Raw genomic sequence first — 25,708 nt, 5'->3', positions numbered from 1 at the left:
ACTTGCTCCATTTAATAAAAAGAAAAAACTTGTTACTTAGACATCCACATCTGCCATTGCTCTCTGTAGAGGATCAACAGACCAGTAGTCGTCATCCCAGCCCAGGAACCAGCCGGAGAAGGTTGGCGGCTCAAACCCTTGCTTAATGACTGTGACTGGCGTTCTCTTATCCCGGCTGGCTGGATCAGTCTCAATGTACCGTTTAGCTGTGAACATATGAGCAGAAGGAAATCTCATAGAGTGCAAGTCTCATAGAGCTACAGCTGAAACAGCTTAATTGTGGCTAAATGGATGCTCAAGGTACAATTTCAGATTGTTCATTTAAAACACAAAGTTTCCACTCTCTGGTTTTATCCACAGCTGTTAGAAGACCGGCACTTGTTTGTAGAAAACTGGCATTAGGATTATAAAATGCTGTAATATAGTGGCAGCCTACACCCACTTACCCACACCAGGATACTTTTTCACTGCTAGTGGTTGAGCACAGTGTGGCTGAATACTATATCTCTTCATGCTGATCTTGGGGATCTTCCTTTCTTGAGAGATGTTATCTCTTTGATCACAACATTGAATTTTATGTTGTGATTAACATATGTTTCTCAATACATTAAATTGCCTGCCTTATGATCAGGTAGTGGGAAAATAAAAAGCAGTTAGTTTGGAAAATGTGACATTACCAGATTTCAAAGCCTCAGTCTTTTCTTCTTCTTGGGCATCTTTCCCAATCCATACAAAGACCTAAAGAATAAAAAAGAAAAATTGTTTCAGCAACAATCAATCTCTTTATGAAAGAATGGCTAATTTAGACAAAGTCTCAGTGAACAGAGTATGATGCAGAATAGGAACATACATGTGTTGGTGTGCCTGGGTTGTTGACCTGTGTGACTGAAGCTATTGGTAGATAACGAGAAGCTTTTTGACTGCGTTTTATCTGCATAAATTCTAGATACATGAACAAATTCTACACAAGCTTAACGTCAAGAAAAACTAGCAGATTTAAACATTTTTACAGAATACATACAAAATTCATCTCTAAGTTGCCTTTTGGCTAATTATGCACAGTCTGTTAAAAATAACAGAAAATGTGTCAGTATCTTAAATTGCTGAATCCTGACAATGGTTCACAGTCCTCTCCAGCCAGGACAAGGATGCTGCCCACAAGACGTTTACAGGCTGGGGGCGTACATATGATACACAACAGCCTGTTCTCTTCAGCCCCTAAGCTAACCCAAGAAGTGGTAGGACACCAACTCTTTTTTTTCTCAAGTTCCGGGTGTAAGTTCTCTTCAGTGTCACTAGTGAGGTGATTTGTTCTCAGGCCTGAAGATGAAAGGACCCAATAATACAACAACTCTTCCAGCTATTGTAATTTGGGTCTTGATCTAGAGCCAATTTGTGCCTATTCTTTGCTTCCCTCTTCACTAGGTAAATGTGACATACCTGATCCCATGTGTCAAGGAGCATAACATCATCTGTAGCAAGGTCATCCTGCATCAGATCTCCAGGAACTTCTTCAATCTGGAAAACAGAAGGTTAAAAGATGAGCACTTACTTCAAGCGCCATTTTACTTTCATGGGAGAAATCCAGTTCACTGAGGTTCTAGTTTCACCTCTGGTTGGTGAGATGCATTAAGCTAGACCTTGGCATGGTATTTGGCTATGTCACAGAAATGTTCTTTGATCACAGAACACAAAATCAGTTCCTGTCTACCTAGAGAAACTGTCTTTCACTCATGCCCAAGACTTGTAATGCTGCCTCTTTTTTACTTGAAAGGTTCATGAGTTAAAATTTGAGGAGTCTGACTGCTAGTTGTTAACAAGGGCAGGAGCAGTCTGATGCTTCAGAAAGTTGCTGTGCTGACCCAACAGCGCAACAGAACTAGCTGCTGTCTCTGCAGAAAAATGCTGCTGATGCTTTCCTTCTGGGGGCAACGCCACACAGGAAGATAAGGTGTAATAGCCGGTTGGCTGGCTCAGAGCAGACTGGGATGGAGTTTCTCCCAGCTTTGTCAAATGGATTTTGAATTAATTGACTGTCATCTTAGATACTCACAATGAAGCGTCCGCTCTTGTTGGAGCATGCAAAAAGACGAGGGGGGTGAGCATCCATCTTCTTGTCCTTCAGCCGGGGAGAGGTACGGTAAGGAGCTTTTCCACCCAAAGCTGCCCAGAAATTATCTGAAAAAGGGAAAGAGATACTGATGCTTCAACTATTTATGGAAACCACAGTAGCAGTATGGTTTGGATAGGACTTGAAGCACTCTTCTATGTCAGAAAGTCCCAAAAGGCCTACAAAGAGGAGTGTGCTGTTAAACATAATGCAGATGCTTTGGAGAAGCCCCTCTGTGCCCATGTCCACATTTCCTTGTTCTGGGAGACAAAAGAAAATACCTACTCAATAATTACTGAGAATGTGTAGCTACACAGAAATGACCCCGGACTCCATTGTGCCTCCCTCACCTGGCTCTCTGCCTTCAGAAACCTGTACCGGGCGAGCTCCCAGTGTCTTCAGCAGCTCTTGTGCTCCCGATTTCTCAGCATTGCTGGCTCCTTGGCCAACCCAAAGGTAAGCAGCGGAGGGAGTTTTCAGGACAAAGGCATCATTGGAGTTCAGCTGACTGGCAGTAGGATCCAGCTGAAAAGAAAGAACATTGCCCATGTCAGATATAATTGTCCTCTACAGAGCCCATTATTTAAAAATAAAAATCCATACCTATCGTTGAATAAACTGCAAACAAGATATTCCACTCAAGCATGTAAGGTTATAAGATACGTTGTATATTTGCCTGTATCTGAGTGATAAGTTAGTCTTAATCATATGAGAAGAGTAAATAAATGTGTGTTTCCGTGTGTAATCTACAGATACATATGACAAGAATGGCAAGAATGCTTGGATCCGTCATTTTGACAGTCTTTACGGTTATGACAGGAGATTTAAGAACTTGTTGGGGGGACCACTGTCAAGCAGTATCCCTGCTGCTGAGGCTAATCAGTCATTAACGTAATTTCCTCTATGTCAACAAGGTCACACCATCTTGAAGCCAGAAACTTAGGAAGTTGCTGCAGACATAAAATGGTGCTCTTGCCTCACCTGTAGCTATTGACCAGGATTTAGTCTCTCTTTTGTTGTTGTACCAGGGGTTTTTTGTGTGCATTTTCTTTCAAAGGAGTAGGGCTCTTAACCCGTGTCCTGGCACAAGTTCTATTTGCATATAAGGTATTTAGCACTTTCTGTCTTCAGCACTATTGTCACACAGGCTTAGAACAAGTCACAATGGACAGATCCTAGAGGTTTCCAACAGTTTGAAAACTATCATAGTATGCGGGGTGCAGCATCTAGACTTGAGAGAAAATAGCTTAAATTGTATTATAGGTGATATTTATAAACTAATTAGAAAATAATGATTATCACTACTTATCCATGGGAAAAGAGGAATCTTTTAAGAGTTTATAATAAAGTTTTCAAAGTGTTTCAGTTTAAATAAGAAAGCTCAATTTGGCCCTTGTTCTGTTCAAAGGGATCATATTCCCATCACAGCCTACAGGTACAACATGAAAGTTCACTCTTCCCACATACCTCTACTGCTCTGGTAGCTCCCGACGTGCTGGATCGGACCTGGAACAGCCGTGTTTCTGCAGGTGCTGTCTGGCCTCCTTCCCTAGAGGTTCCACCCTTGTAAACAATCAAGGGCTTTCCACCAAACATACTCATCAGATGAGGTGGCTCTTTTCCTTGCACTACTCGTTTCTAGAGAAAAAGAAACTTGCTGTCAGTTTTAAGCTACTGCTAACAAGTAGCACAAGATGTGTTAGAAATGGCCTTTACAACCATCTTTCCAGTGGGAACCTTCATATAGTACCTAGCTGGTCACGGGAACTTAGCTATTACCTCCGGCACAAAAACAGACCAGTGTTTAGACTGTGCTCTCACAATTGCCATTTCATTTTAATTGATGAGTGATCCACTGGCACAGAGGTAACAAGTAACAGCCACAAAAACTCCTGTCATACAGGTCACTTGTAAAACTTTCTTGCATAATCTAGCTGGAGTTAGGTTAGGGACACAGCCTCTTCGTAACACCTACACCGTAGCTGGAGGTTGCCACTACACCACTAGGTTTCTCCACTGCCAATTAGTATCATATAACTATGTATCTTATTTATCCCCACAGTGTTGGGGTTTTGTTGTTGTTGTTGTTGTTTTTTGGTTGTGTTTGGGTTTTTTACCTGCACAGGGCTGCCTCCCAGCTCCTCATCCAGCTGTACTGTGAGGAATGCAGAGGTTGCAATTTCATCTTGAGTGGAATCAGCACCCTGCCTGAAAGACAAGGCAAAATCTGAGTTTTATTTTCAGCCCTTTTATGCTCCCCACACTTCCCTTACTGAGATCAAGAAGAAGCAAGGAAAACCTTTGTAACCAAACTTCTGCAGCACTTCATTCAACGTGAAGGAGAAATGCATTATCCTATATTGTAACACAGCGATTACAGAGGGAGATAGGAATGTTCTCTAGATAATAAGCAGAGATTCTTTAGTACCTGCAAGCCTATCTCCCATTACCTTTCTAGCAGCTAGTTTAAAACCATGCCTGTTGGTACTGTCAGAGCAGTCCCTATATAGACTGCATCCTTTCTGGTTTCAGTTAAACAGCTTGCCTGGGCCCTCTCTGCTTGCTGACGAGCAGGAAGATGACCACTGTGAGACTGCCTGCTGAAAAACTCCCCTTTAAGGGCATGGTCTGGGAACTGTAACACTCACAAGCGACCAGCCAAGGTGGCAGAGTATCAAAAGTTAGTTACAGTGGTCTCAGAAGATGTATGAACTCTGCAAAAATAACTGCAGCTTGATCCAAAGAAGGGAGTAACTACCACTGGGAAAAAAAAAAAAAAAGAAAAAAAAAAATACTAGCATGGTAATTCCCTCTATTGTCCCACTTCAAACAAAACATTCCAGAACTCTGGTAGTGTTTTGTCTGCAAGGGAAGGTTATCCAGGGTGAAACTTTATCCCAAGGATCCTCTGTAAGTGGGAACCGGTGGTGATCCATTTTTGAAGAAGGTTACTCTCAGCCCCACATAGCCCCCATGTTTCCTGACTTGCATCAGGAAAACTTGCTTACCAAGTGTAAATAATCTGTCCCTGTTTTCCAGCATGCTGGTAATTGTACAAGATAATATAGCTATCCCCTCCGTAGAACTGGCCATATGTCGAAGGATCCACTGGCACTTTCTCTGAGCCTTCTATTCTCCAAATCTAGAAAAGGAGAGGAACAGAAATATTCTGAGTTCAACAATAAACAGAACTTTCCCGGGAGAGTGCCTGTTCCATTTTCTGACCAAATTCAGCCTCCCAGAACTTGCAGTCCTGCAGCCCCACCTGCTGGGGGACGCCGCTAAAGCCTGGCTTTCCACAGCTAGGCCTGGAACAGGGCACATGGAGCTTATCCTGATCGTCAGTTCCCAAACCTTGACTGGATTCAACCAGAACCACTGGAGAAAATGCAAGTCAGACTACTGGCACTGCCAGCACTGATGCCCATTTTGTACCTGACATGATCATTTCAATTTCTCTCAGTTGGATGGTCAGGAATAGAGCTTTTAGGCTTTACCGGGGACTTTTGAAAAGTCTAACGTTGGCTAGGAACTCAGTAGTCTTTTGGACAGTACTGAGCCCTTTCAAGCCCACCTCCACCACTGCTTCCATGTGCAAATGCATGTATCCAGGTGCATGAGATACGTGCTCTGAGACGATCACCCATCACATGTGTGATAGCAACAGCTAGAGTAGCAGGGAGAAGGAGGAATGAGGAAGAAGTCTGGGTCCACACTGTTGGGTGAAGCATTGCCCCCAGGGAAATTCTGGGGTCAAAATTAACAGCTCCTCTACACCAGTTAGCTGCAGGGCTCTCAAGACCCTCCTGGTATTTCTAGTGTTAAAAATTCCCCCAGCATTTACAAAACTGCAGTTTGTTGATTCTTGATTCTCAGCCCTCCATTTGTCTTGCTGCTCTTGCATGAATACCATCAAGTAGCAAAGAAAATTGTGGAAACCTTCCCAAGGGGATTCTGACACTGCTCACCTGTTTCTTGCCAGAGCCATCATCCTCCATTCCATGCTGGGCAGCCATGGCCTTGGAGGTGTGCAGCGTGGCAGCATCGAAAGGTACCTTCTCGATCTTGGCAACGTGACCAGAAACGTAAGCCTGCCCCAGTCCTTCTGTCTGGTCCTTGTCCCGCCAGTTCTTGAAGAATTGCTTAAACAAAGGCGTCTCACCACTCTCAGGGAGGACTTGGACCTGAAACAAATGAGCCAGCCCATCAGGAGCAGCCTTGCCCCCCATCCCACACAGCTCCAGCTCTGGCTACTCCTTGCTTCATGTGAGCCCTGGTTTCAAGCTGACAGAGAATTGCCTGGTACAACTCTCCTGAGATTACAGCAGTGAAATGCCTGGTGCCAAGGTGCGGTACTAAGCACAATGTCAAGTCTCACTGATGCCACAGTCAGAGACGCAGCAATCAACAGTACCTCCAGCTACTACCATACCGGCCAGAACTTTTTCGAGAGAAAAGACACATGACAAACTATCTGTTTGCTGCTTGTGGCCACTAGTTTGAAGGGATTTGTTTCTTTCAAGCCAGTATTATTCAATCTTTAAGCCTCTAACTACACCTGGAAGGTCCCTAGTATCACAACCAACAATATGGGTCTCAATATGCTATGGGATGCAGAGTCAGTCTCAGGTGAGTTCTAAGGAAGGATGAAGGGATGTTAAGCCTTTAGAATCATCACCCTAAGAACAAGAAGGGCAGGTTTACCTATGCCTTCTCTTTTGCACTCTTTGGAGAAGGTCGTGGAAAAGGTTAAAAAGTATCTGAGAGAAAGAAATGTAAATACTAGTTGTGTTGGGGTAAACGCTATTTTAAGGACAGTGTTAGCCCATGAGCAACACTGCAGTATCTCTCTGCAGAAGAGCAGGTCACCCAAAACAGGAGCTACTTGAGAGACTGCTAGTGACACTTCACATGAGCCGTGCTCTGGAGTCAGTGGCCTGTGTGGCAGAAAAGTAACCCCAGTGGTGTCTGGAGGCTGGCCACAGGTGGGCTGCACATCCTTACCTGGGTATGTTTTGGATAACCCATCTTATCAATGAACTCAGAAGCTGTTTTCAGTGCTGCCTTCTTCTCTTCAGAGTTGGCACTCTTGCCTTTAATGAAAAGAGAGAGAAAAGAGGTCAACTTTTTAAAAGTTCTGCATGCCCAGAGAAGAAACTGTCCCAGGTACTTCTACCCTTTGCAACAGTAGCCTTTCAGCTAGGTAATGCCAAATAGCAAATGATAATTGTTCAATCTCTTTTACACCTTTTGTGATGGCTGAGAGAGCACAATTGGCTTTCTACTTATTATATTAATTTATTTTTTCTTCCTGGTTCTCAGGACCCTCCATATAATTCTCTACACTAAAGGCCCTGTACCTCAGCACCTGACATTTCCAATCAGAACACTCTTCCGAGATTGTTAATGCTATTCAAACTTGCCCTGAAAAGCACCACCACTATCAAGTGTACGCTTCCCTACCCAGATTGAAAGAAATGGGTTGGTAGCTGGATCAAGGTCCTGTGCATGCATAGTCAGCTTCACCTGCATCTCTATGGTACCTTTCCAAACAAAGATCTTTCCATCTGTGCCATGGTCCAGAATGAAGCAGTCATCTGTACTCAGGGCTGCCTGGGAGAAGGGGTTCTCATCTGCCACCAAGGAAACTGCCATGTTCCCAGCCCCATTGGAGACCTGCGATAACACAGCGTGGAGATGAGATAAGGCATCGTCTGTTCCCCTCCAGCTTCATGGCAATAGTCCAAAACCCAGGGAGTGGAAGGGATATAAATTTGAATGCATTGGCTGCTTCAGGCACTATTGTTTTTCAAACAGGATACCTTTGACACAGCAACAGTATGACAAAAACATAGCATTTTCTCTGAAGAGTTCAAGCACTTCTAGCAAAGCAGATACAATCAAAGACAGACTGATCCAAAATGATAAATAACCTTGGTGCACAGGCAGCCAAGAAATATCTTCTAAAGCAAACCAACAAGAACTAGAGGGGACAGTCCTGGTAACTGTGAATAGGCCTCCCTGTGTCAAGTGGGTTTAATAGTCTGAGTTTCTGTACTTACTAATGGATAAAAGTCCACATTACAAACCACCTCGGCAGATACTCACCACATCATTACCAGAGACTGCTGTAAAGAAGATTCCTCCCAAAAAGTCTTGGACTTCCTTCTACACTTATACTAGCTGATGGCAAACATTACCTTCCAAATCATTGCTTCATCATGCTCACTGGATGTAGGAAGCAGTAGATTCTGGTTCTCAGGCTCGCTATTTCTAGTTCTTTCCTGTCATCTTCCTAACACAATGCTTGATAACACAAAGGAAAACTCCCTTTTTTCCCCATTCATTTCACACTCCATCTTTCCCTCAAAAATCCCAAGAAAGTCCCAGCTGTCTCACTACAGACGGCAGTGGTGATAAAGACAACAGAAAGTGTGTGGGTATGCAGTGTAAGCAACCAAGCTTCATACATAAAACTTCATAAAAAGCTAACAGCAGAATGAGGCAGAAGCAGGTCTCAGCCCTGATCAGCTCCTCTGCTATTCCAGCTCCACCTAATTGCACAAAGATCACTCCATTCTCCAGAAGGTTATTTGTCAGGATTTCTTGTTACCTTATAGAGCTTAGCCAGCTTTCTATTGGCTGTATCAGTTTTGGACTCATCAGAAGCTCCTGCTGGCAAACTGGGCTTTGGTCCCAAGACCTGTGAGAGAGAGAAAAAAAATTACCAGCCAGTTCAAGAGAATTTCTGTTCCCCAGATGCTCCAGCCACAAGAACAAGTAGAAGAAACTTCTAGATCAACAACAGTGAAAATATACTCTGATGTCCCAGCGATGTAGAGGACCAAGTCTGCACTGAATTGTTTATAGCACTAACACTTCCTGTGCAAAGACACACAGTCCCGAGCCTATCTACCCATCCCACCCATTCTTCCACATACCGCCCTCCCCACCCCAGCACAGACAAACAGACGAAGCGAATAACCTGAAGCATTTCCTCCCTCTCTGATCCTTCCTCTGAAACATAGACCTTGGCACGACCATTCCGCTCATTGTCGCGAATCCCCTTGGCCAGCACAGTGGCCTTCAGCCGTTCTTGGCGGTTGCTGTTGGAGCCACACCACTGAAAGATGTTCTGGGGGAAAAGAGAAAGACCATGTGGCTGTCAGAGCGTAACAACCCCCTCCCTACACAAGATGTCAGTACGGCTGGGACTGAAAGATGTTAAAAGACTGGCTATACATATACTGACTATATATATATATATATACTTCAGAATGCTCAGCACTTGAGACAGACTAGGGGAAAAAAAATCCTTACATGAACTACAGGCATCTCCTGCCCCTGCAAGTCTGCTATACTTGTCTTTTACATGGTACTTACACTGCCAAGGTCAAGGATGAAACAGTCCCCTGTGTTGAAGCTCTCCCAGGTCACAGGGACCTCCGTTGCTCGGACTGTTCGCCTGCCTTTGACCTGCAGAAGCCTCTGCACAGTTACTTCATTGGGAACCACATGTCTGAAGCCAGAAGCCACGCCACCAGCCTAAGGGAAAACAAAGCAACAACAATTCACACTTGTGCTATTGCTTCAGAAAAAAATTAAATCTTATTGATTTGCTATCAGTGAGCAGTTTTTGCCTCTCACAGGAAAGAGGGTCAGCAGCAGCTTGCAGAAACAGCTAGTTTGCCCAGGCCAGGCTTTTATATAGCGTATGTCTATTGATACACCCCAGATATCCATTCCCATAGCATCTAATGGACACTGATACAATACAGTTGCAGATTTCCAAATCTGAAGAAGATCACGGTAAGTTGAGGTGTTAATAGGATTCTGACTGGTGGGGTGAAGAGTGTATTTCTATGTGTATTGTATGTCCTGCCTAGCAGAAATTATCCCAACTTCAGGATCCACTTTCTCTGCTGACAAAGAGATACTTGGAATTACTTGCCAGTGTAGGCAACAGGACTAATGCTAGTTATCCTCAAAAAAAAGAACAACCAAATTCAAATGAATGAAAGTAACCACAAACAAGTGGGAAATAAGCAAAACAGAAAGACTAGGAACGTCTTAGACATAAGGAAATGTAAACATTTTGCATGCATTTGACATATCACTTTCCTCATGCCACTGGATTCCTAACAAACTACCATTCTTGACTGCATGTTTCTACTTCTTCTATTCCACTTTACTGCAATGGCATGGAAGAGTAACTCCCACTACTATTCGTCTACCAAAACATTACATATGCTAAGGAGGTGGGCTAAGCACAGAAAAAGACTGTAAAGGTCAAACTCTGTTATGTAAACGGGGAGAAATTAAATCTACTGGGTAGGCGTTTCCCATTAACTCAGATTGCTGTTTCTTAAATTCATTCCAAATATCTTGGGACTGTTCTTTCCTCTGCTTCTCAAAGAAAAACAAAACCTCGATTCCTAAACTTTCCTGGGGCTTTGCTTGTGTATTGTTAATTCAGCCAAAGTTCTCCCACCGGGATCTGCTGTTCTCCACCCTGTCAGTTCCAAGTCATTGAAAACATCTGGTTGAGAATGGTTTTTAAGCAACTGGAAAAAGGGCAATTCTCACTCTTCTGAGAATTGGGCTGTGGGCAGGATGCCATTTCTTGCAAACTTGATTCAGCCTGGTAATATAAAGACTGAGTCATCACCTACCTTGTACTTGATGCCAGATTTGAAGTACCCCAGGAAAGTTGCAGACTCATGGCCTTGCACTTCACGATGCTGAACAGCCTTCCCTTGAAGGTAGTCATCCATCTGGACCGTGAATATGGCAGCTGCCCCACGCTCATCTTGAGAGCTTTCATCTCCTAAGAAATGAAAAGGGAACAGCTTGGAGGGAGTGCAGGGTTTCTGCCTCTACATTTAACTGTGCAAAAACACCAGGGAAAAAGCAGATTACTGGGAAGTTTAGTTTCCAGGAAGGTCTGCAGAATAGCCATTTCCAAACTTTCCTAATAATGACTCCAAACGGCAGCATAAACTGTATATTTTTCTGGGAGGCTTACAATACCATCGTAACTGCTGCAGCCCCACGGCTTCACAGCTGTCTCTTTGATAGGTATCATTCACTCTTCTTTTGCCATTTTACCCTGTCCTGGAAGGAAACTTGCTATGGAGCAAACACACAGGCAGATGAATCTGCAGGAATACACTACCAGGCTTTATGAAGACTGTAGATAGCAGTGGGGCACCAGTTCCACAGCAGTTTGCTGCTCTGGAGCTCTTTGGTGTGGAAAACCTATTGACAGATGGCAGATACGACAAGCTGCCATGCAAGTATCTTAAAGCAAGTATCAAGCTTCAACTATGACATTGTCAAAGAGTCTCAGTTTTGCAGGATGTGGAGAAAGCCTTGCCATGTTACTCGGTGACATTTACTGCAGAAGGATAGTTAGGAGGTCTGAACTTCAGGGGGAAAAATCCCACTCATTGACTGAGGAGGATAACAACTGACCTCCATCCTTTCAAATAGAAAGGATTTCAACCACCCCTTTCATCTTAGATCTTGTCATCCCTGTGGGCCTGATAAGAGCCTCTGGAGAACAGGGACTTATTCAGTCATCTTGATCAGAAAAAGTTATTTTCTAGATACAGAGATGGCTGTGCTCACTATTGCAGAAACCATTTCAAATATTTAAGGTCAGTAGCACTATATGCACCCAAAATTGCATTCTCACTGTACTGCCAGTTCTGCTTTTTATTTCCTTGGGTAAGACACACTGGAGAAGGCTGATGTAGTGAGAGGAACAGAGTTCACTTTGGGGTCCCAGTTCAGCCAGGGTGCTCCCACCAGACTTACCTAACCAGAAATGCAAGTCGTACTGGAGGCTCCCACTCCGCTGTCTGATGGTGTTCAGCACCAGATAGGAATCTCCTGTGAAGAAGTCTCCATACAGGTTTTTTGGCACCGGTACCAAATCAAATTTCTCAACCCTCCAAATCTGAAGGCCAGGTTCCTTCCCAGCCTTTGAAAACTCGGCGTGTTCCACCATGCTGACAGGCTAGGGGCGAGACAGAGAACGTTGTTCAATATGCACAGTACAAGGAAGCGCATGTTTAAATTATATTGCTTCTGATCTCTTAACTATTGTTCCAGGCAACAAGTGGAAAGTTTCCTTTTTTCTCTTGCACTGAATTTTGAAGGAAAAACCAAAAAAAGGGCAGGGGCAGGGAAAGTGTCTCAATTGATCACTGTTAATTTTCACTTCCAATCAACTCTACTTCCTTGCTTATTCCTGACTTACTCTTTCCTAGACTCCCTTCTCTCTGTTTTCTGGCTACCTCTCCTGATATTACTCTCATATTTTCTTTACAAATGTATAGCTTTTCAATATGGCACATAAGTGAAAGACTAATCCCCTTGCTGACTATTCTTTTCTATAAACGCTGCATGGCGTTCAAGACTGTAGAAAATAAACACCTTTTAACTATACATGTTGTACATCTTGCACAAACATTCAGCCTTCCTAAAACCTGTGTGATCTTATCCAGCTCTTTCTGGAAAATGTTGTGAATACCATCAAAGAGTTAGATAATTAACAGGTTTCTTCTATCTCTTCTGACATGTTACTTCAGTACTTCTGTGTAACTGTTTCCTTACAGGAATTGCACTAATATACACAATATCCTGTCCTAAGGACATCACAATTTTGGTTTAATATGTGTATCGTCATACTTATGCAAGTAACAACATGCAATCCATTCTTTTAACAAGCATAATAAACACTTTTCTATAACTATATTATAAAAGAATTCACTTTGGTAATACTGAAAGGAAATAAAACATATCTGTCGTATTGGCAAAGAAAGTTTGTCCATATATTACAGCATGCCTTTGAGTGGTATCAGATAATAGGGAAGAAAAAATTAAAATGTTGTATTAGAAGCATCCAGTATTCTGACAAAGAAGATAGCTCACAGTAGCTGATGGACAAAAGTACAATATGCTCAGCTTTCAAGGCAGAAATAAAGAATGTTACAAACTAGAAAGCAAAATAGCAAAGTTAGCTATCGAAGTGATTCCTAAGCTGAAATCACATATCAAAGACAGAAGACAATGAACTTTATCGTCATGATTCCAGCCAGCCTGACTTCCTTTCTCCCAAATTCCACTATAAAACCTCAAGTTTTCCAATGTTTAATTGTGATGTTAATCACTTACCACAGCTGAAAGCACAACAGCTGCTGTAACAACATATCCAAGCCCTGCAACAGACATGGAGCTAACACAGTTCAGCTTCAGAGCCATTGTGCAAAAAATGGTGAGAAAAATATAATTGAAGTCCTGTTTGCCCATTTCTAACAGCAAACGGGCTTCTCCCTTCTTCTGCAGAAGCTGTAGGGAGTCCCAGCTCCCAGCTCCCTCCTCCCCTCGCTGCCAGTGAAGATGAACCGCAGAAGCCAATCTTTTATCAGGGACAAACACACCCACCCCCTCCGCAATACAGGGGCGTACCATGTTTGTGCAAACAGTCCTCTTGGAAGTCTCAGAGACTCCTTCTGCCGTTTAGAGACGCTTAATCCCAGCAGGGAATAACTCAAGACAATGTGCTATCCATTACAGCCGGCAGTGCAGTTATGTTCAAACAAGCCAAATATCTAGTCATAAGGCCAATGGGAGAGGAAGAAATTAAGAGACATCAGCAACAGAGGCAACATTTTGTCAGCTGAAAACTGCAAATACATGGAAAGTTGATGAGACGCAGAGGAACAGAAAGGCTGTTCCAGATGGCAAATGCCACAGAGAAAGAGATTTTGGAGATGAGAAGAACAGATTAAGTACTAAAAGGATACAACTGCATAACCTGAGGATGGAGGGAATACACCCTCATCTCTCTGAACTTGTCAGAGGAGTGACAGGCAAAATTCAGCATGTGCTCTGTGTGTCTTGTGCCTGAATGCAATCTCCACACAAGCTACTATCAGAGTAACACAATCTGGAGGGGTTTGAGATCACAGAATCACAGAATCATTAAGGTTGGAAAAGACCTTTAAGATCATCAAGTCCAGCCAACAACCTAACACCACCATGCCCACTAAACCATGTCCTGAAGTGCCACGTCCACACATTTTTTGAATACTTTCAATGATGGTGACTCCACCACCTCCCTGGGCAGCCTGTTCCAATGCTTGACCACTCTCTCAGTACAGAATTTTTTCCTAGTATCCAACCTAAACCTCCCCTGGCGCAACTTAAGGCCATTCCCTCTCATCCTATGTATTTCAGCTCATGTCTTAGCAACAGGGCATTAGTAGTCTGGTAGGTGACAGAACAAGAGCTAATTCAGTAATTTCACAACCAAATATTACTGAGGGTGTAGCAAGACCCTGTGACAGGAATATAACAGCCATCAAACCTATTCAGTTCAATGGAGTTACAACACACTATGGCTGATTCTAGCATACCAATGATCTGACACCAGGAAAGAGCTTGTTCTTCCAACTATCTCACGCTTCAGAAAGCCAATCTATTGCATTTTACAAGTGTCTGCAGTAAGTGAACTGTGCAGTAAACTTTCTACTGTGGCACCGCAGGAACAGAGCAGCCCTATGCTCTTACCAGAGGGTGGAAGGGCTCCCGGAGGTGCAAGCAGCAGCATCTGTGATACAGCATCTGCCAAACACTGCCCAAGGGATGTGCAGAGACCTCCCTCAGGCATGCTCTCTGCTATGTGGCTATGAATATCCTGGAAGGCCAAACAAGAACGCTGGAGGAACGCAACTAATCCCTACGTGCGACTGTGCTGCTGGTTACTCTTTTCTCTTAATGCACTCAGGGATGAATTATTGACAGTCTGAGGTTCCCACTTACAGAATCTCACAAAAGATGCTTAAATAAGTGGCCAAATCCTCCACCTACAAAAGTCCACAACAAAACTTCCACGAAAGATCAGATTGTCTGTGCTTTCTCTGCTCTCCACGACAATATTTTCTTTCTTTCTTTCTCTCTCATTAGAACACTCTGCTTCTCTGTTGTCCAAGCCGGTGCATTTTGTTTTGAAATATCACCTTGGCAAACTCTGATTTAGTTAGTGTACCTTCGAAAATTTCACTGGAAATTCTCAAACCGAAATAGATAATGAAAACAATGTCTTAGTCTTGCTAGTACTTCTGATCTCTGTGAAGGAAGTTCAGAGTGTCAGAGGTCTAAGACCCAGCAAAAAAAAAGTTGGAACCCTGACTCCAAGGAAGCCAGCTGTGAAAGGCTTCTGCAGCTGCAGCATACCCAAACCGAGATGACTGGATTGCATAACATTAGAAAGAGATGGGACCCTTCAAATGGAAAAATACATTGGACTTTTTATTAATCAATACCTCTATAGTGCCACACTTGGGCAAATGTCACAGACTGAAAGCAAAAAGACCTAGAATAATCTTCTTTGTTAACATCCCGTTTTAGGACAGGTCCTAATCTGCAGATATATGCTCATAAGCATATACGATATTTTGGAAAAACAATTTATTTGGTCTTCTAATTAACTTGGCATTTTATAAGTTTTTGCCCTTAGTCCAAGCTTGCATTGCCAATTAGTTGCAGAATGTAAATACAGGCAAAAGAGGTGAAGAGGGCTACAATGAATAAATTGTATACTACAGTGTTCTTTGCTAAAAATTAATCTGAAGAATATCGGAAGGGAATAACTGTAATATACTCCAACAGCTGGTATGGTTTATTATTGCTGTCAGCAAATGTTGCGTTGTTAAATCAAGCCACAGAAATCTGTGCTCTGGATGTTTTATTAAGGGCATATGCCAGATGATATTGCCAGGACCCTACTGAAAAGGATGTCCTGTTGGAGACATGGGAAAAAGGCAAATTTCAAGCTGATGTTAATAAAACTGTCCAGCTTAGTCACCGAAAGGGTGCTATGCAGAGCCAACATCTTATGCAAAGGAAAGTTACTTAAGGAAAACAAGGAAAGGGCTTGGAATACAGGCTTTCAGTGCAGATGGGTCATCTAAACGGCACTTGGCTGCATGGTGATAAAAACAAGAACTTAAGAAAAGAAGTCCAATGATTTGAACAAACAGTGGAAGACAACAACTTATTATGGTATCCAGATGTGCAGTTAACACAATCACAACAGGCCTAGCTGAGAACACCATATAATGGAGACTGGCCTATAGAAATGATCACGGGGATGTACCAAACACAAAACGTGAGACTTGGTATGTGAGGGAAGACGACACCGTGCAAAAGTCTGCGTCTGGCTCCCAGACCAATGGCAGAATTTAGAGATTGCTCCTTCAAGAAAGTGTTAAATTATTTTCCTGAGGCTGGAAGCTGCTCGCTTCAGAGGAAAGGCCAGAAAAGTCAGAGAGACCCTGTGGTCTCTCTGCTCAGCAAACGTGACATTCTCGCCCTGCTGTGCACCCTCTCTCTTCTGGTGCTGTTGGAAGCACTGGCACCTGATGCTTCCACCACCTCCGATCCGGAACTCAGTAGTTTCTTCTCCTGGTACCCAATCCAAAACACCTTTCTTATTTCCACCCTACAACTTGTAATAAACAGTTCTCTCTGCCACCCTCCCTAAATACTTCCATTTATGCTCTTTACATTCATCTCTGTGGCTGTGCCTCCCCCTCATCTGTCAGAGTCACTCTACGCCCTCAAAAATCGATGCCATCAGCACCTTCGGCATTTGTCTTTACTCTCCTCTGAATTTGTTTCTGCCAAGAAGGTGGCCGGTTCTGCACTTCTCAGATGTGGCCCAGCACAAGTATACTGAAAGGAATGTCCTGTTCCCTTCACAAAAAACCTGTGGACACAGAGCCTAGGATCTCTTACTCTATCTCATCACACTGCAAAGTCCATTACAGGGAATAATTAATGCCTAGTTCCTCCACATCAAATATACTGTCACATCTTCACACCTACCACCGTCTAAAGCATCTAATGGTGCTATCTAAAGTATCTTTCTATGAGACAATATCATCCAATACTGACAGAAAGAATAAAAGAGGAGAAAAATCTTTATTCTGTTAGGCTCCAGTCTGATCCTGACTCAACCTCAAGCATTCAGAGCAGCTTCACCAAAGCTGAAGGAATGCACACACTCAATCAAAACATCCTCTGACTTCTGGTATTGCCAGAGTATTTCAGCACACAAAATGCGCAAGATGGTAATAATATTTTAATAGGTTTTAAATTAAATAATTATCAAAGCAAGATTAAATACAACGGAATAGGTGTAAATATTTAGTAGCCAGTTCCTCTGCATGACACAGCAAATATTAGCGTATGGGGCTTTCCTCACAACAATTTGTACTCTGATGTTTCTAAGACCACATATATTTTTAAACCATTCAATGACGCTTCTGAATGGGTTTTTCTGGATACTTACTGAAGATGGGCAATCAGAAAAGAAGAGGTGGAAAAGGACTGGTAAAAATAGTGGGTGAAAAAATAAATAAGTGCAGTGGTTCATTTAAATAGACTCAGCTGTAAAGGGGTCTATGTCTTGCAAAGGGAAGAGACATTTTAAGTGAGTATTTACATGAAACAGAGAAACCCAGAGGTCTGATCACTACATGAACAGCATCCTGGTTTAAAAGAAACAGTGCTTGTGGAGGTGAGGGGGCTTATTTTCCTTCGTCTCACAATGCATCAGGGAGAGAACTCCATCTCCCTCACGTTCAAAAAACTGCTGTTCAATAGCTTTCTCTCCTTGCAGCTTTTATTCCATAACTGGCCACTTACAAGAGAAATACGAGCATAACATTTCTTGGAGCTACAGTTAATTTGTGGCAATTCATACATGCATATACCCCCAAATATAGTAAGGACTTACCTGCACGGGACTGCTCAGGAAAGCTTAGTTGAATTAAATGAGACTGTAAAATACGTGGTGGTAGGCCAGATCACCATGTGGTTGTTCTCATTTACAGCTCCAGTGTCTAGTTCATGATAGGTTCAGATAATTTGTCTAAACTTGGTGCATAAACAAAGCCCACACAGGAAGGTCTGCAGCCAACAATATTACACCACAGAGTATCTAAAACACCTGCTGCTTCCTTCTGGAACAATTTCTGCATTTCTAGATGGCAAAGGCTGTATTTTTTATTTAAATGGACAATACTTACAGGGCATCAAAACAACTTGCAAATACAAACTGAATTTTTAAAATATGGGTAGAACAGTAAATCTTAGTAGTCTGTATCCACACAACATTCATGCTGCAAAAATGCTTCTTGTGCACCAATCCTTATTGCACCTTGGGGGCAAACAGTTGCATTTCCACTCAGCTAATTCCCTCTATTTGCCAAAAATTGCCTGGAGAATATGGACTGCTCCAAAGAAACAGTAATATATCTCCTCGGGAAAAGAAAGACTCCCTTGCCTGACAGGATTCCAGACCTTCTGTATCAAAGGCCAAAGTAAATCGCCATTGTACTTCTGCTGTAACAACAGGAAAACCGTAAGTCACTGTGTTTTGCAAGTGGCAAAGTTGTACAATCCTACTAGCATGACCAATCCTAACAAAAACAGGTTGTACTTGTGACAGTAACACTCCCAGAGTAAAAGCTTCATTCTCCAGATCACTGTCTGAAATAATGACACTGGAGAGATCAAACATACCACAAATGAAGTTATTTGCTTGCTTCAGGTTTAGCTATTTCTACACTTTGTAGAGAATCTATACTTTGACTACCCATGCAGCCTTTTCTTTTTTCTCAGATCCTTTGCCGAGCCATAAAAACTCTGATGCATTTACAAAGATTGTGAGAGTGAACACTATAGAATCATTCAAGTTCTGGTGATAAAAAACTCGAGACATGATGCTGCATAAAACGGAGAAAGGAAGAAATTCATAACAGTATTCCTAGCTGATGACAGTGCATACTGAAAACAGAAATACTTGTCTATTCCTTATAGCCTCCTTACCAAAACAGTATATATTATGACTTCAGTAAACTGCTGAAATTAAATCTGGTGGGACTTCAGCTTTGTTGCCAAGGTGACAGGCAATGAGAAGTACCTAAAATGATAATTAGATCAGTTTTCAGTCCCCAGAGAGCCCTAAATTCATATACACAGAAAACTAAAAACAACCCCTTTCCTTCCATTCCTTGAAGAAGCTAGTAAACAAAGCTTATTTGGGACAAGAGAAAATTGGCATGGAAGAACCTCCTCCTACCCTAGCCCTGGTGACTCCATAAACTATTTCAGTTCTCTATATGAGAAGCAGCAGAGTTAATGGTATTCCTAGCAGCTACAGCCAGCCACAAATAGAAAAAGTTGAAACTGGCACTGTCCCTTCAGCAGCTTCCCCCTTCATTTTAAATATGCATTTGATTCCAAGAAGAGATCAGATCAACAGTCCTGGACACAAAGTACAGCATTATCTGTACAACTGGCAAGTGGGTTTTTGCATTCATAAGTTAAAATTCCTACTAAACCGCTTTAGCAAATTAGAACACCCAGATGATTTGAGTATTGTTCACTTTTTCCAGCTGTTTGTTTGCATTATGAGTCATGTCAGCTCTATTCTGGTCTCTCTACCTTTTATGATCCACTTAGTAAACACAGTTCAGCCCAATGCACCAAGACTGAAAACTTCAACACAAAGCCTGAGTTTCTTCTCAGTTGCAGTGATGTAAATTACGAAGATTATTACTTATATCGGAGAAACTTTTGGAGAATGTATAGGTCTCCCATCTGAAACACACCCAGAGAAAATCTGCTGATACAATCAACTGTTTAAAAGCCCTACCTTAAGAGCATACGTGAGAGCTGAATCATGCACTTAAATACACACAGCATAGATAAGTCTGGATCAGCGGCAACCACTGACTACTTTCATTCAGTTGTGAGCAAGAATTAATCTGAATTATATTCAAACACAAATCATTGTTCAGTGCTGAAAACACTTCTTAAAGGAGTGCTTATGTAACCCATAAGACATAAACCAGTACATTAAAATATGACTACCAGCACATATTCTGTGCCATAGAGAGATCTGGTGGTGACAGTCAAAACATATTAATGGAGGCAGTGAAGACATGCCTGTGGTCAGCTGCAGGGAAATGACACAGATGTTCTTCCTCCAGTCACCAGGTCCTGACTGTGTACAGGGGAAATGATCTGCAACTTTATGCAAACTCTTTTTCCCCAAGAACTAGCCAATACATTCCTTTGTAGCACAGAAGCCTGTTCAATCCATTATCCATAACCCAATGAAGAACAGAGTAATACATTATTACTGGAGAAGAAGGGTTGGAAACCAGAAGAAATGGCCCAAAAGGAGTCCAAAAGGGAGGCAGGAAACATGGCCTTGCACTGTAAGTGTAGCATCAGACACAGTAAGCCACTGCTACACGTACAATAAGGGCAAGAGAAGCACATGCAACTATTAGGGTTGAGTATAAAAGATTTATGAGTAAAAAGCACGTAGATGACATTTTGTCTTACGCCACACTGATGCATCACAGCACGCCCGAGTCCTACAGCAAGCCCACCGTGGGCTGGGCCTTGCTTTGCTGCACCAGCAGCGGGAGCCCGGGGTGACGGCACCGAAACGCTGCCTCAGTGAGCTCCTGTCTGCCAAATCAGCTCCACACAGAATTTATCTCGCCGTCTCAGAAACCTCCATATGAGACATGAAGCAACACAGAATTAACAGAAATTAGTTCCCTTAACATACGTTCAAAATCAAAGTGCTGCTTCTAGATCAGGGACAACGATCAGAACATGATGTGCAGCTGACAGTTACAGCCAATGTAGGGTTTTGGTACCTGCTTCTACCTGCTGACGGGCAAAAGAGACTGACCTACTGCTATGATCAAAACAGGCTTCCTGCGGTCCTGCAGCCAGCACATACACGCGCAGGCAGCTCTGCCCTAGGAGGGAACGGGACTCCCCCGCTTCACGCAAAGCAGTTTCCTTCACAAGCACCCGTTTCCAAGGAAATCAATGTGGAGACATACAGAGAGAGCAGAGTTCCCCTTTCCGTTTTGCTATTAGTTCTCCTAACATATGCAGGTGTGGCCACTGCATTAACGACTGTGGCTTGAGGTGACAGACCTCCTCACGAAGGCTGTTCTCAGCTCCAAAACCACCGCGCTGGCAGCAGGAGCAGCCGGCTCCCCGCCCCGCTGCGCGCCCCCAGAAGAGGGCAATGCTATAGAGACATGCCAAAATACTCCCTTCCTCACAGCAAAGCGTTTGCAGCTCTCCCTCTGGTCATTAACAGAGGCTTTTTAGTTTATTTTAGGAAGGATTCAGGCTTCGGTGTTGAGGAACCACAAGCATTCTCAAAGCAGCCAGCCTGAAAGAAGAGAAAGTCCTAATGGCGATAGCGCTCAGCCCAGCAGCCTCCATCCATCCTGAAAAATCCCAGGATGATTCATATCCTCCAATGTTTTAAAGATGCTGTTTTGAATTGTAGCTGTATTTTTACTGTGTATGGAAACATTCAGCAAATAACATATGTTTAAACTTTGTTTTTGGATGGCATCCCACTGACTGACTAGCTCCTAATGCAGACAAACGGTTATTTCTCCCTCTTCCCAGTTGTGCTGGGACATCAGCTGAGATCAGTTCCAGCTCTTCAGGTTCTCAATGGGAGGTGAATGAGGGACAAAAGAGAAGAGGAAAGGAAAGACCGAAGACAATCCTGTAGTCAGAAAATAACACTTCGAAATGGGTAAAAAGAAAAGGAAAAAAAAAAAAAAAGGCACAAAACTTGAGAGTCTGTACCATCTAACCCTTTCAGCCAGTCACCATCACATCCCAAATTTTGATCAAAAAACCTGGCAACCTGCTTTGAATACCCTGACTGAGGATGCAGTTACTAGCTAAGTCCCAGTCCACTCCAAGGTGGCAAAAACCAGGCAAACTAAAATAAAGGTTATTCTCCAGGGGAAGTGTGAACTAGCAGAAATCCCCTGAATACCAAGCAAATCAACCACTCCAACATCAGTGGCACCAACCACTCTCCCTCAGATGAGTGTCAGCAATGCAGCATGGCTATTCCAGTCTGGCATTTTCAGGTTGCCAAGCACTGCAAAGCACCCCAGGAAAATGCTGTGGGAGCTTATTTAACCTTGCAAGTGCATCATCAGTGAATAATCAGAGATAAATACTTGGCAATCCTGCTGAGAGCCAAACACTTACTGTTAAAGGCTGCTACTTCCTTCCCTAACTTTTCTGACCATGCTTTCCCTCACTGAGCAAGTGTGAAGTACTGAAAGTTGACATCTTATGAACAGTCTGATCTGATTTCACCTATGATGGGATTTAACAGTGACATACTATCAGGCAGCTCTCTTCCAGTGCCCTGGATACACACCCGGATCAGCAGGCTACATGCATTGAGTTTCTCTGTACAGCGATGGACATAACAAGACTTGTGCTGCTGAAAGAAAAGCATTCACTGCTACGTAGGACCAGGCAAGTACCAGCAGTGTAGCTGTATCCAGAGGGTACGAGTGTATTGGTATGTGTACAAAAAAAGAGAGTCACCTAGCAGTGTGCCAAACAGCTAATAAGAGGCCTGATGAATCTACTCTGGTAATCAGTGTGCTTTTGCTATCAGGGAGCTGAGAACTGTAAGATGTAGTGTAAATACTGGAACTCTGCCAACGTCCGTGACTTCTTGGGAAGTAGAGATGAGGCAGCAGCATATCCTCTGAAATCCAGGCCTGGTGCATATGAAATCTGTTCAGACACTCCTACAGCCAGTTCATTTACTTTTATTCTCCTTACTTTAAAAAAATAAAACATTCAATTCAGGAAATCCCCAATCATGACAGTTCTTGACTGCCAAAAGTCACAAGGATAGACCTGAGAAAAACTGTCCACGTATTTTTCCATTCTCTTCCTTTGTCTAAACATCTGCTGTGAGCTGCTGTCAAGAGATACTGATGAACCAGTGTGACAGCTTCTCTGCTCCTGTGCCCCAAGGGCTGCATCTGACTGCATTGCCTTTTCACATTACCATTGTTTTGTGGAGCCTCCTGCAGAAAAATACTTCACAAACTAACAAAACATGGTTTTAGGCTCAATAGCTGTGCACTATCCCCACCTAGGGAGTTTGTGTCTGATTTCGGAAAAATAGTTCCAGCATGGCTCGCAGCTGACAACTCTGGCAAGTTTATTTCTTTTATGGGAAAAGAATTAATCATCCAGAGCATTTCTTTCCAATTCCCTTAGTCTTCTTAGGGTCTGAAGTGATTAATTAATGATTAAGAGACTGAAAAGACAAGAACTTGAACTAATGCTGTGAGAAGCAGAACAAATGACATGACAGAGCTACACAAAGCAATAAACTGCACAAAAAAGATAACTTGAGGTTTTCTTCTTAATGTAAAACCTCAGCAACCTTTGAAAGCCACCGCATAAGACATCTTTCAAGTTTTGAGTTTGACAGGATTCAAAAGATATTACAAGTGGACATATAAAATAAGAATATATAGAATTTTCTTTTCAGTTTAAATTTTTAGAAAGGATATAAAATGCCTGGTTTGGAGAATCAGGCAACCACTAATCAACAGAAATAATACACAACTTGTTACTGACAAATTGCCCATATCAGAATTTTCTGCATTTCCATTAAAAGCATTTGATACCAATCAGGCAGAGATATATTCAGAATTAGATTACTCACACAGCAATTCCTAAGTGCTGTGAAAGCAAACAAAAAACAAGAGCAGCTACTTCTTCTGAGACAGTAGTTAGTGATTGTGCCCAAGCTACTTTATATCTGTGTTTAACCATGTTCTGCTTTACTGTGACCGATCTGCAACTTCATGACTTCAGCTCCTATTTAAAAAAAAAGAAAAAAAACCTGTTTCTTTTGGTGTCAGGATTCCAAAGCAAAATTGGGAAATTGTTGTTTCGTGAAGCTGCATATTCCTGTCTAACATCCTCTTTCACATACATGTTACTCAGTAGCAACACTGAACTCTGAGACTGAAATTAAAATGGAAAGCTTGTACTTGTAAAGTGAGTTGAAAGCAGAAATAAATCCTGAGTAATAAAATACATCACAGTGCTATTTTAAGAATGATTTAGTTCCCACTGGGACTCTGTAAAACACCCAACCTACAATAAAAAGTTATTATTATTTAAACTTGGGGTGGGTGGAAGCATTGGTTCAGTATGGGTCTTTGAAAACAGCTAGCTGCTGTTTCTTGTCCTGTAGGAAGGCTCTTACCCCTTCTCTTCCACAGAAGCAGCACTCCCCCTTAGAGATACTGCTGACCACACTACAAACTCAGTAAGTGGCTGAAGCACTCACAAAAGAATATAAAGTATCTACAAAACCAGCCTTGTAATGGAACATGTCAAGCAGCCAGTCTTTTAGCTGGAGCTGGCAGCAGTCCCCCTTGGTAACATTATCAGAACCATGAAACTCGATTGTGGAACGCTAGCTCACATCCCTGCTTTCGTGATGAAAGGAACAAATTCACAAATGTGTTGGATTTGTGCCTGCAAAATCAAAGTTGAAACTAGCAGTAGCGTTTTTGCTTTGTCACCTTTTAGACATTCAGAAGCGGCCAAAGATTGATGGCTGGTTCAATTTCCCCAGTGTTTTCCCCATAGCACTGGAATTTCATCCAGCTGGAAAAAGCCTCCACTCATCTGGGAGCAGGAGACATGCCCCTGGGGACACTGCAGGTCTCAGCTCTCACTAAAACGAATTGTTATCTAAACACTCAGACAACCACTGGAAAATCCCTCCCTGTATTTAAACACTTAACACTTAAGAAGTTCACCATCCACCTATGTCATCGATGAGGTGCAACTACAATTCCTGCCCTATCTTCATGCTGAATTCTAGTGAAATCCATGGAGCTGGACTTCTTGCCACTCCAGCAAGTCAGTCCCATGACAAGGCCTGTTGATGGTACAGATAAGCTAATGCTGACAGCCGGGGTTGGTGCATAAGCGCAGAGGACAGCATTCTCATTATCCACTCCGGAGGCAAACAGCCAAGTTCAATCCAGAGCCTGAAACCGCACCTCGCACATGTAGCGCAGGGCCGGCAGGGAGGCGGCTGCAACGCCAGCAGCAGCCATTCTGTGGAGCAGGTGTTAAACAGGGCTGACTTCTGCTTTTCTCTGCTAGTGGTATGGGTTAAACTTGGATCTCTCCCCTCTCTGTAGTAGGGACTACGGAATAAACTCTCTCATGGACAAGATGAGACAAACCAGTTGAAACAGCCAAGGTTGTGCGAGACCTATTCCTTGGTACCTGGGTTTCACTTCATTCGCTGTTACAGATGTTACACAGTATTCTGTAAAATAGTTTGAGAAACCTAAAGGATGAGAGATGTTTAAGGACCCCCCACCCCATTCAACTCCAAAGTAGGACACCCTAAGCTGAGCCATGCCATACCCCAGCAGAGGAAATCTTTTTGCTGATAAACTTGCATCATGCAGAAAGTTGGTAGTGGAAAATGGAAATTGTAACGATCAGTAAGAAAAATAAGAGACTTAAGGGGAAACAATAGTATCATCCTTGTTAGCAAAGTCGGATTTTTTACATCCAAAAGCAAGTAACATTCAAAGCAGTTTTATTCAAAGAGGATCTACTTACTAATGAGGCCTCCTTGAAACAAGTCATCCCCATAAC

At 42.8% G+C, this 25,708-nt stretch overlaps 1 protein-coding gene across 2 annotated transcripts; it reads right to left on the bottom strand.

Moving 5' to 3' along the window:
• Positions 1-27: 27 nt before the first annotated feature.
• On the bottom strand, positions 28-25,708 carry GSN (gelsolin; the record flags this gene model as incomplete). 2 transcript variants are annotated; one of them, XM_082009070.1, is made up of 17 exons in its annotated part: positions 28-206; positions 678-738; positions 1,441-1,518; positions 2,054-2,178; positions 2,461-2,635; positions 3,578-3,748; positions 4,228-4,318; positions 5,119-5,252; positions 6,079-6,294; positions 7,115-7,203; positions 7,654-7,786; positions 8,724-8,813; positions 9,096-9,245; positions 9,494-9,655; positions 10,783-10,937; positions 11,930-12,131; positions 25,673-25,708. In XM_082009070.1, 17 exons carry the CDS (start codon positions 25,703-25,705, stop codon positions 37-39), a joined length of 2,235 nt encoding a protein of 744 aa, XP_081865196.1. In that variant the 3' UTR covers positions 28-36. The 2 variants fall into 2 exon arrangements, with proteins under 2 accessions (XP_081865196.1, XP_081865195.1); XM_082009069.1 differs by lacking the exon at positions 25,673-25,708 and adding an exon at positions 13,292-13,426.

Source organism: Phaethon aethereus (genome assembly GCF_964289735.1).
Source record: "Phaethon aethereus genome assembly, chromosome: 20".
Taxonomy (NCBI): domain Eukaryota; kingdom Metazoa; phylum Chordata; class Aves; order Phaethontiformes; family Phaethontidae; genus Phaethon; species Phaethon aethereus.
This window is presented reverse-complemented; position numbering and strand designations above follow the sequence as displayed.